Source organism: Bos javanicus, chromosome 29 (genome assembly GCF_032452875.1).
Source record: "Bos javanicus breed banteng chromosome 29, ARS-OSU_banteng_1.0, whole genome shotgun sequence".
In the NCBI taxonomy this organism is placed as follows: domain Eukaryota; kingdom Metazoa; phylum Chordata; class Mammalia; order Artiodactyla; family Bovidae; genus Bos; species Bos javanicus.
Window position 1 is genome coordinate 19284831 of NC_083896.1, and position 12368 is coordinate 19297198.

The 12368-nt window shown below is 37.7% G+C and overlaps 1 protein-coding gene across 2 annotated transcripts in view; it reads left to right on the forward strand.

The window, feature by feature from the left end:
- The window catches only part of LOC133241097 (glycerophosphodiester phosphodiesterase domain-containing protein 4-like), a 133852-nt gene that overhangs the window by 98657 nt on the left and 22827 nt on the right, over positions 1-12368 (forward strand). For both annotated transcript variants that reach the window (XM_061406183.1, XM_061406184.1), the window contains one exon: positions 10494-10641. In XM_061406183.1, the coding sequence (XP_061262167.1) occupies positions 10494-10641 (148 nt within the window). The remainder of the gene's footprint in view (positions 1-10493; positions 10642-12368) is intronic.

A 12368-nucleotide genomic window follows, 5' to 3' on the forward strand; every position in this document is an offset into this window, starting at 1 on the left:
ATTTGTCCATTTCATTGAGTTTATCTAGTTTGTTGGGATATGATTCCTTATAGTACTGTCTTATAACCCTCATATTTCTGTTAAATTGGTGGTAATTTTCCCACTTTAATTTCTGACTTCAGTAATTTGAGTCTTTTCTCTTTTTCATGTTTGTATATCATGTTAAAAGCTTATCAGTTTTGTTGATATATTCAGAGAATTACCTTGGGTTTCATTGATTTTTCTCTGTTGATTTTCTGTTCTTCATTTTGTTTATTTCTGTTTTGATCTTTATTATTTTATTCCTTTTGCTTTTTCCATTTTCTTAAGTTTTAAAGTTAGGTTGTTGATTTGAGATCTTTCTTTTTTTTTTTTAAATGTTCACATTTAGATATACATTTCCCCCCATGCACTACTTTTGCTACATCCCAAGGATTTTGTTTTTATTTTAATCACATATCCAAATATTTTATAGTTTGCCTAGTGATTACTTTTTTGATCCACTGGTTGCTTGAAAGTGTATTAAGTTCCACAAATATGTAAATTTTCATTTTTGTTTTGTTATTGACTTCTAACTTTGTCCTGTTACCTATCTTTTAAAGCCTATTGAGATTTTGTGGCCAAATATCTGGTCTGTCCTGAAAATGTCCCATGTGAACTTGAGAAGTTTGTGCATCCTATTGTTGGGTGGAGCATTTTGCATATGTCTTTTAGGTACAGTTAGTTTCTTGTATTGATTGAGTCCTCTGTTTCCCTATTTATATTCTGTCTGGTTGTTCTGTCTGTTAATAAGAGTGGGGTATTAAAATCTCCAACTATTATAATACAGTTTCAATTCTGTCAGTGTTTGCTTTATAAATTTTGCTTGTCTGTATTATGTACATAAATGTTTATAATTATTATGTTTTCTTGCTGTATTGAAACTTTTATTAATGTTCAAAAAATACAAAAAAAGAAAAAATGGTAAATCTGTACAATGTAACATTACTCAGCCATAAAAAGGTACAAAATTGGGTTGTTTGTAGATATGTGGATGGTCCTAGAGTCTGTCATACAGAGTGAAATAAGTCAGAAAGAGAAAAACAAATATCACATATCAATGCATATATATGGAATCCAGAAAAAAGGCAGAGATGAACCTATTTACAAGGCAGGAATAGAGATGCAGACATAGAAAACAGACATGTGGACACTAAGCGGGGGAAAAGATGGGAATGCGAGGGTGGGATGAACTGGAAGGTTAGGATTGACATATATATATATATACTACCATGGAAAAAATAGGTAGTGGGAACCTGCTGCATAGAACAGGGAGCTCATGTGTATGCTCAGTGATGACCTAGATGGGTGGGTGTGTGGGGTAAGAGGAAGGTCTAAGAGAGAGGAAATATATGTATGCCAGTAGTTGATTCACTTTGTTGTACAGCAGATCTAAAATTGAATCTCTTGTAAACACCATGAAATGTGGTTTTATGCATTCTGCCAATCTCTGTTTGATTGGAGAGTTTAATCCATTTCCATTTAAAGTAATTACTGATAAGAGGGGCTGTTGTCATGTTACTTCTGTCATGTCTGTAAATATTTATTTTCTTTCTGTCATCTGTTTGTTATTTTTATATACTTTATAATCTTTTACCCCCTATTTCCTGCCTCACTGTTTTCTTTTGTGTTTAGTTATTTTTGTAGTGAAATATTTAAATCCTTTTCTCATTTCATTTTTTATATAAGAAAATGAAGTTGCTCAGTCATGTCTGACTCTTTGCGACCCCATGGACTGTAGCCTACCAGGTTCCTCCTGGTATGGGATTTTCCAGGCAAGAGTACTGGAGTGGGTTTCCATTTTCTTCCCCAGGGGATCTTCCTGACTCAGGGATCAAACCTGGGTCTCCAGCATTGCAGGCAGACGCTTTACCCTCTGAGCCACCAGGAAAGCCCTCAGTCTTTTTTTATATATTCAGTTCAGTTCAGTTCAGTCGCTCAGTCATGTCCGACTCTTTGCGACCCCATGAATCGCAACATGCCAGGCCTCCCTGTCCATCACCAACTCCCGGAGTTCACTCAAACTCATGTCCATCGAGTCGGTGATGCCATCCAGCCATCTCATCCTCTGTCGTCCCCTTCTCCTCCTGCCCCCAATCCCTCCCAGAATCAGAGTCTTTTCCAGTGAGTCAACTCTTCGCATGAGGTGGCCAAAGTACTGGAGCTTCAGCTTCAGCATCATTCCTTCCAAAGAAATCCCAAGGCTGATCTCCTTCAGAATGGACTGGCTGGATCTCCTTGCAGTCCAAGGGACTGTCCAGAGTCTTTTCCAACACCACAGTTCCAAAGCATCAATTCTTCGGCGCTCAGCCTTCTTTACAATCCAACTGTCACATCCATACATGACCACAGGAAAAACCATAGCCTTGACTAGACAGACCTTTGTTGGCAAAGTAATGTCTCTGCTTTTGAATATGCTGTCTAGGTTGGTCACAACTTTCCTTCCAAGGAGTAAGCGTCTTTTAATTTCATGGCTGCAGTCACCATCTGCAATCATTTTGGAGCCCCCCAAAAATAAAGTCTGACACTGTTTCCACTGTTTTCCCATCTATTTCCCATGAAGTGATGGGACCAGATGCCATGATCTTTGTTTTCTGAATGTTGAGCTTTAAGCCAACTTTTTCACTCTCCTCTTTCACTTTCATCAAGAGGCTCTTTAGTTCCTCTTCACTTTCTGCCATAAGGGTGGTGTCATCTGCATATCTGAGGTTATTGATATTTCTCCAGGCAATCTTGATTCCAGCTTGTGTTTCTTCCAGTCCAGCGTTTCTCATGATGTACTCTTCATATAAGTTGAATAAGCAGGGTGACAATATACAGCCTTGACGTACTCCTTTTCCTATTTGGAGCCAGTCTGTTGTTCCATGTCCAGTTCTAACTGTTGCTTCCTGACCTGTATACAGATTTCTCAAGAGGCAGGTCAGGTGGTCTGGTATTCCCATCTCTTTCAGAATTTTCCACAGTTTATTGTGATGCACATAGTCAAAGGCTTTGGCATAGTCAATAAAGCAGAAATAGATGTTTTTTTGGAACTCTCTTGCTTTTTCCATTATCCAGCAGATGTTGGCAATTTCCATACCTAATCTTCCTATGTTTTCCATGGGAATTGCAGTTACTATGTAACATTATGATACTGTGATTGAATTTATACCATCTAAAATTCAATGATATGCAATAGCTCTTCTCCTTCACAGGTCCAGTCCTACCCATTTTGCTTGTTGATGTCAGAAAACTTCATCTTTTTTCATTGTGTGCCCCTAAATATAAATAATAATACTTCTAAATGTAGTAGTTTCTCAAATGATATTGAAAACAACATGTGGAGTGATAACCAGAGTTGCAAAAATACTAGCTTTTAGACTAATGATTGTTTTTTTCCCTTTAAGTGTTTCAGTCTTAAATTATGTGAAAAATAAAGACATATTTAAGTCATATTTACAGACCATTTTTTACAGTAATGCTAGATTTTAAGTTTGCCCATGTATTTACTTTTACTGAAATCCTTATGTTACCATATAGCATTGATTTACTATCTAATGACTTTATTTTACCTTGGCAGAATCCCTTGAATTTTTCTTACAGGGTCAGTCTAGTGGCCATGAATTCCCTCAGCTTTCATTTGGGAATGTCTAAATTTCCACCTCTTACTGAGTCCAAGCTCATACTTCTCGGTCCACAACAAGCCAGTAAATTGAGATGGTTTGTTGGGGCAAGTATTAATAACTTTGTTCAGAAAACTGGCAGACTGAGAAGATGTCTAGTATCTCACAGAAACATCTCACCAACTTAGAAATTAGACTTCATTTACACTACAAGTGGAGGGGTTGTGGTTGGTTGGTGCAAACTTCTTGGTGTATGAATCCTCTGTTCTTGCAGGTGTCCATGCAGTTCAGATCATGATTTCCTTGTGGGTGGGGTAAAGAGCTCTGTCTCTTTTTTGGAGGGGGCATTTCATGAATGCCATCTATAATCTTAAAGCATGTTCTGGTAGGATTCTGATCTCAAGCTGTTCTGGCAAAAAAGTTATTTGAGCATTTCATATACAAAGGAAATCTCAACTCAAAAGGATTGGTTACTCTGACATATATAAGAAGCTGTGTTTCAGGATGAGGTCCCTTAGTTGGCATTCTGGAGTTTGTAAAGAAGGAATGATTTTGTACTTTTTTAGAGACTTTTGTGACTGAGATGGATCGAGATGCTTTCTGTGCCACCCTGGTGTTTACCATAAAGTATGTTGCACCCTTGTCCATCAGAAAGTCAATCAGATCATTCCCCACTGTCAGTTTTACCTTGGGCTCCTGTGGGGAAATTGTAATTGGGTGCCTCAAGTCCAAGAGAGAATCTGAGCCTCTTCATTCATCATCATCTCTTTCTGCCACATGAAAGGTTCTTTTTTTTTGTTGTTTTGTTTTTTTATTTTATTATTTTTTTTATTTTTAAACTTTACAAAATTGTATTAGTTTTGCCAAATATCAAAATGAATCTGCCACATGAAAGGTTCTTATATTTCTTTGTTTTGTTTTTAGTGCTTTAGCCCAGGGCAATCATTTTTTGCACTGTCCTTCCTCCTTACAGTAAGTGTATTGTTCTTCCCTCAGTGGTGGCTTACCTCTATTCAGGTTACTTGTCTTCTGGGAATCAAATGCTGCTGCCAGAAAAGTGGCATTCTGTTTGCATCTTCTTATTTCTGTTATTGTTTCCTGTTGTTGAATACTTTAAAAGCAGCATCTACCAACTGAGAAGGGTTCATTCCAAATGCATCATCTCATGTCTGCAGTTTTCTCATATTTTACATTTCTAGCACTTTTAGAGACCCCAGGACCTGCCATGGGCTTGATAAATTCATTGAAAAAATTCAAAGGAGTCTTTGTTTGTTTTTTACTGAATTAAAAATAATTTATTAAAACCAGCCTGCTGGCTGTTTGCATTTAGGCCCTCACAGGATAATGCAAAGGGGAAATTGGCTTGAGCAGGGAGTGGCTCCTGGTCCAAACTTGCTGTCCTAACAGGTCTAAGATGGTAATACCAGACTAGGTCTCTGTGCTCCGGGACCTAATACAGGATTTTCTAATTGATCCCTATAAGATGTGGGAGCCAATTCGAACATTTCCTGCCCAGCGTTGGGAACTGGCTCTGGTTGTATAGGAAAGTAATGAAATAATAAGACAGATATATTCACATAGCAGCCAGAGTGGCTGGCACAGGTGGCTCAGGCAGGGGTGAAGGTTTTAAACAACATATCCTCACTCTAGTTCCCTTTCTTCTTTAATTTTTCCTGATGTAATAGCACAAATATTTGCACATAGGGCATTTCATCATTCTTCTCCATAGTCTTTAGAGAATAGCTCTAATTGCAGAGTTGTATAGTCTTTTTGAGTGTTTTACTATAAAATAAAAAATAGCAATTGATCTTCTCTTAACCATTTTGCTTTGGCATAAACCTATCAGCTGAATTCTGGGCTGAGACTTTCAGTTTTAAGAACAAAGTGGGAATTTTCTCTTCTCCATGGGAATGTCCCACTCTCAGACACAAACAGACAATTTTTGTGTGTGTGTGTGTGTGTGTTCCTTTCTTCCATTTGACAGCAGTAAAAGTTTTAAATATCACAGACTGATTTGACTGTAAGTGAAGAAATGGTTCCAAAACAAAGTGAAACAAAAACTCAAAGACAAACAGAGAATTCTAAATAAACCCTTAAGTTTAGTCCTGGGGTTTTACATATACCAGTGACACAGGCTGGAGAAGTGAAAGGCAACCCACTCCAGCATTCTTGCCTGGAGAATTCCATGGACACAGGAGCCTGGTGGGCTACAGTTCATGGTGTTGCAAAGAGTTGGATAAAACTGAATGACTTTGACTTTCAATGACACAGGAGACCACAGATGATGCAATTAACAAGCAAATGTGGCAGTACATGGTACACAGGGTCTCAAGATAACCAGATAAATCCCATTGGAGTTCCAGACAGGTACTGTGAGCACACATTGTTACAATAGAATATTCTTTTTTTCTTAGTCATGGGTTTGTAGCTGTAATCAGACCACTCCCCAGAGGACTTTCTTTAGCAATAGTGGTTTTAAAGACAGAAATATAAGACAAACAAACAAATGGCACATATAGATGCTTTCATTCAAAGAAACAGATAAACCAGTTCAAAAATTGGATAAAAATCAGCAACTGTTTCCTCTCTCCAACAGGGTACCCTACTCAAATTAAAAAAATGGACTTATTCCTGAGAAGAAAAGCCCCAAACAGAGAGGAATAAAGTTTTTGGTTTATACACAGCAATGACTTACCTGTTGACTTCCAGATACCAAGTGCTTATTCCAACTGCCAAGTGCTGTGATAGCTGGGGCCACTTTGGGGGAATTTTATAGGAAGATCTTCATCATATGTGGTCCCACCAATTGCTAGGGCCTTATCCAATAATTTCTAAGTTGGGGATAGCTGGCCATGAGCAGCAGGGACCCTCTATAAATTCACCAAAATTTGTTACCTAAATCCAAGCTCATACTGCTTGCTACATGATAGTTGCTGGGTCAAGGAGTAGCAATTTTATTTGGAAAGCCAGCAGACTGAGAATATGGTGAATGAGCATCCCAAAGCACCATCTTATCCAAGTTAGAATTTGGTCTTTTTATGTTCTAAAAGGAGAGAAGATGTGGTTGGTTGTTGGAACTTCTTGGTATCCTTTGTTGTTGCACCTGTCCATGTAGGTCACATCACAATGTTCCTGAAGACCTCCAACAAGATAAGTGCTATTCTGTGTTCCACAATCTCCATGTAAATGGAAAAGTGTTACACTTGAATAAGTCATAGCCTTGAAAATGAACTGTGCTATATATATATATCAGGTCATAGGCAACATTCTTACCTTGTCACCAGAGCAATAGAGCATGCAATTTAACTTGCATATTAGAATAAACAGATCTAATATGGAGTCAGATTTGTTTTTTCCTATAACACTCCTTATTTTTAAAAGACAGGCTTTGCTGGATATAAGCATCTTGGTTGACAGGTTTTTCTTTTAACACTTAGACTATGTGGATCCACTACCTTCTGTCTTCCAAAATTTCTGATGAGAAATCTGCTCAAGATGTTATTGAGGATCCTTGTATGTAACAAGGTGATTTCAAGAGTCTTTTCTTTGCCTTTGGCTTTTGAAAGTTTGATTATAATATGCCATAGGGCAGATCTCTTTGAGTTCATCTTAGAGTACCCTAGATACACCTAGATTGAAATGTTTCATCAGAGCACAGATCTCCAATAATTGGAAGATAGTTACCTTTTGGCCCATCTTGGCTTCCGTAAGCTGTGTGCAGGCTGCTCCAGGAACATGGGCCCAGCTGCCTGTGATAGGGCTGAGAATGCAGAGTGGATAATTGAGACTGTGCTAATTACTGAAATTGACCAAAGTTAACCATAACTTATAAAACTTCCCTGGAAGTTGCAAGACTTCAATAAACTCCATAGAGCCAAACCAGTTACATTTGGTAGATTTTGCCAGTGCAATTATTGTTTAGATGGGGGCAAGTTCCTGGTGTTTCTTTTTCTGCCATCTTCCCAGAATTGCCTGCTGTGAATATAAGTTGTTACCTCTGTGGGATAAATGCCCAAGAATGCAATTCCTTGGGTATGATAGTTTGACAAGTTTTATAAGGAACTTTATAAGTTTTATATAGTTTATGAGAAACTGCCAAACATGTTCAGAGGGCCTATACCATTTTATGTTCCCACCAGCAATGTATGATGATCCAGAGGTTCTCCATCCTTGCTAGTTTAGGGCATTGTGATTTATTTTTAAATGTAGTCATTCTGTTATGTGTGTAGTGGTATCTCATTGTGGTTTTAATTTTCATTCCCTGGTGAGTAATGATATTGAACATCTTCTCATGTGCTAAGTTGCCATGGTCTATCCTCTTCAGAGAAATGTCTTATCATACCATTTTTAACTGAACTGCTTGATTTTTTATTGTTAAATTTTGAGAGGTCTTTGTGTGAGTATAGTTCTTTGTTGGATATTTGGTTTGCAAATATTTTGTCCCAATCTGTTTCAGGAGTGTACCATCTCCTTAACAGTCTTCCACAAAGCAAAAGTTTTAACATTTTGATTAGGCTTACCTTTTCAATTTTCTCTTTTATGGATGGTTTGAGTCATGCTTTTAATGTCAAGTCTAAGAGCTCTTTGTCTAACCCTTAGATCTCAAAGATTTCTGTTTTTTTTTTTCCCAAAAGTTTTATGGTTTTACATTGTGTGCTTAACTCTGTGATCCATCTTTAGTCAATTTTTATATGAATTATGTGGTGTGGGTCAAAGTTTTTTGTTTGTTTGTTTGTTTTGCCTTTGCCTATACAATTGCTCTAGTACCATTTGTTGAAAAAAAAACCTTTTATTTCATTGATTTAATTTTGAGCCTTTAACAATGATCATTTTGACATGTTTGTGTGGGTCTGTTTATGACTTTTAAATTGTTGTTCAGTTGCTCAGTTGTGTCCAACTCTTTGTGATTTTAAATTATGTTCCATTAATCTCTATTTCTTTTCTAAGGCCACAGTATTTTGATTACTGTAGCTAAATAGCCTTAATATTGGGTAGAGTGATTCTTTCTCACTTTATTCTTTTTTAGTATCATTTTAGTTACTTTTGGGCTGTGCCTTACTATATGCATTTCAGAATCAGCTGGGCTAATTGTCCAAAAATCCTTTCTGGTATTTTCATAGGAATTGCATTAAGCTTGCAGATCACTGTGAGAATTGACATCTTTACAATGTTGAGTCTTCTGATTTATAAACACATATGTCTCTTCACTTTTTAAATCATCTTTGATGATTTTCATCAGTTCTTTGTAGTTTATGGCTTACAGGTTTTGCTAAGTTAGTACCTAAGTATTTACTTTTCTTTGGAGTAATTGTTTATTGTATTGTTTCAATTTCTACATAGAAATGGAATGGTTTTTTGTATTGGTTTCAAAAAGTTTTGAAAAGTGGGTTTTTATTACTATTTCCTTATTTCTATTAAAAAATCTTTTAGGTGATCTGTAGAATTGTCTTAGATATAATTCTAACATACTAGGTAACTAATTGCAAGCACTCCTGCAAATGTAGTAGTATGATTTTTTATCTTACAATTTATACACTGAGCCTAAGAACCTGCCAAGCTAGTATATGACAAAACTGCACTCACACCAGGCTTCTACAGAGCTGTTTCCAATATACTGTGCCATCTCAGGGTTAAAACAAAAAGTTTTGAAGGGATTTATATGGTATATTTTGTGAGAAGTTTTCTCTGAAGATGACAACTTAATTAGAATTACTAGATGGTCTTCTACTTATTTTCTTTCCATATCTATAGATACTGTGTGCATATCTGACATTTAGTGCACAGGGAAATTTGGGTTCCATTTCTCTCAGTGCTTTTGAAAATTCTTTAAAAAATTCCCAGAGGGATGGTATGGGGAGGGACGTGGGAGGGGGGGTTCAGGATTGGGAACATGTGTACACCCATGGTGGATTCATGTTGATGTATGGCAAAACCAATACAATATTGTAAAGTAATTAGCCTCTAATTAAAATAAATAAATTTAAATAAAAAAATTGAAATGTAAGTATTTACCAGATAGGTATTCATTTATGTATTCATTCAGTTAACTATTTATGAAGCAGGTACTGAATATATGGAAATGAATAAGACAGAATCTCTGCTTTAATATGCTTACAGTCAAGTAAAGAAGACTGGATAGGAAAGCAGGTAGAGTAGAGAGTGGTAGATTCTCTGAAGGAAGTAAATATATTTGCTTCACAGTAGTATGTGGAGCTCACTCATCCCAGCTCACTGGAGCCAAAGAGGTTTGCAAACCTGTTTTAACAGTGGTGGTTGAAATTGGGCTAAGGCTTCCCAGCTGGTACTAGTGGTAAAAATCCAGCCTACCAGTGCAGGGGACGTAAGAGGCGCGGGTTCAATCCCTGGGTTGGGAAGATCTCTTGGAGGAGGGCATGGAAACTTCATTATTCTTGCCTGGAGAATCCCATGGACAGAGGAGCCTGGTGGGCTCCAGTCCGTAGGGTCGCAAAGAGTCAGACACAACTGAAGTGACTTAGCACGCACTCATACATAGGAATATTTATACCATGGAAATTGGCTAATTCTAGTAGGGCTTTCCTTCCTCCCATTTTTTCCTCCATCTTTTCTTCACTCTGTAGCCCACTTCCTTCCTTCCTTCCTCTTTTCTTCCTTTCTTTCTTTTCCCCTTAGGACATGCATACTACCGTTGATTGAGGAGGAAAGGTATTAAATGCAGTTCTGTGTCTCACTGTAACATGAGCTCATTCTACGTGTCATGTCATAAGTTGTCCCATGCCCAACTAATTCTGGTGATTTAAGCTGCAGTCTTTCACAAATATTGTGGCTGTTTACCTTTTAGATGATAAAAATAAGACTAAATCTAAATCTCCCATGGGTTCCTTTTCTTCCCAGAGAATATAAAGCAGCTAACATCAGCATCAACTTATACATCGTCAATGAACCTTGGCTGTTCTCATTGGTCTGGTGCCATAGTATTCACTCCGTGACCACAGACAACATTGAAGTCCTGAATGAGATGAATCACCCTTACTACTTCATGGTGAGCTGGTTGTTCAGATTATTCTTCCTAGATTGATACAATAGGAGTCTCTCTCCCCCACCTTACCCCTACATTGCCCACTGTGCAGTCCCCAGGGCAGCTACTTAAGAGCAGAAACAATATGTGACATTGGAGATATGGCATTGTTCCTTCTCTCACCCAGATCCTTCTGTTATTCTCAGGGAGAAATTACTGTTGGTATAAATAATTGGCTGTTTATTGAATCCCCACAATGTGCCTTTCTTGGATTCTGTAATTCAACCCTCTGAGCTAGCCACTAGGAGTAATGCACGGGAATCTGAAGTTTGAAGCTTCACATGATGCAGGATTCACAATGTCTGACTCCAGTGTGTTGATACTGCATCCCCACCTGCAGGCAGAGCAACAGTGACAGTGGCCTGAGGTGTGGGAATTCAAGTGTACTTGAATTCCAAAGTGAGAACTCTGGGTCCTGACCAAAATGCTTTTGAGAAGTGTGAGTGTCCATCACCTAGCTTGATTTCCCCTTCTGTCCTGCTTCTGCTTATGATCAGAGGCATGGGGACCCAAACACCTGAGTTACACTTCTAGCTGAATCCCATCACTTATTATCTATGAAGGGAACCTCAGCTAACCAATTACTGCTAACCTCAGCTAACCAATACTGCTACAGAGCCCATTTTTCTTATCAGTGTGTAAATAGGATGACTGCATCAGACACAATAGGCAACAACCGAAAACAGTTTAATTTCTCTTTTCTGACTGTTTAAACTGCTCTATGAGCTAGGCTTTTCCTTACCCTGAATGAGATTTCTCTCAGATCCCATAGTTTTTCTAGTTATTCTTAGATAATCTTTCAACTGTTTAGTCACCAAAAAGCCTCAATTCAGGATCAAAATGTGTAGTTCAGAATAATAACTCAAACTCTAAACTGCCTTGAAAATTAAAGCTTTAGGTAGAGAAACCTAAATGAGAAGACTGAATATTTTTGGTTGCCTTCTCCATACTTCCTGCCTTACTGGCCCCCTTATTTTTCTGACTTGTTCAGGGTCAGGAGCAGGTGCAAGGTAGTTAGGGCAAAGGGCAGTCTTGTAGGGCTGGTATTTCATTGAGGCCCTCTGGTGGCAGTGTAAAATTGCCTGCCCCTTCTTTATTGGCAGCTTGGGGAGGTTTCTACAGATGATCCTCAAGGAAACCTAGGATGGCAGGTCCTTTGCACAAGTGAAGCCTCTTCACTTGTCTTTCCGCATATTATCCCTCTTCTTGTATGTACTGTATACTTTTCTAATGTTTTTGATTTTTAAAACTGCAGTGTAAACTTGTTCATTATATAAAATTCAGTTATTACAAAAATGTAAATTAGAAAGCAGTGCACCCTTCATAATCCTATCCCCTGAATCAGTAATGGCTCAAAATTGTCCCTTCAGATATATTAAATAAAACTTTTTACTTCAATACTTGGATTGATAATATTTAAATTTATAATAAATTCATGTGTTTCAAAATCAAAGAGTGTAAAAGGATGTAAGTAAATAACTTCTTTCTGAAAGAAGGACGTTTAAAGGACTGAAGGTAACTTTGGTCAAGGATGTGGGACCAGCACCCCAAAAGCTTTCCTAAGCAGCCCATACTCTGGGGCAGAATACGCAGATTCAGATCTCGGCTCTACCACTTATTGTGTTAACTCTTGGAAATGTTATCTAACGTGCTGGGCCTCAGATTGTTTATTTGTAAATTGAAGATAAAAC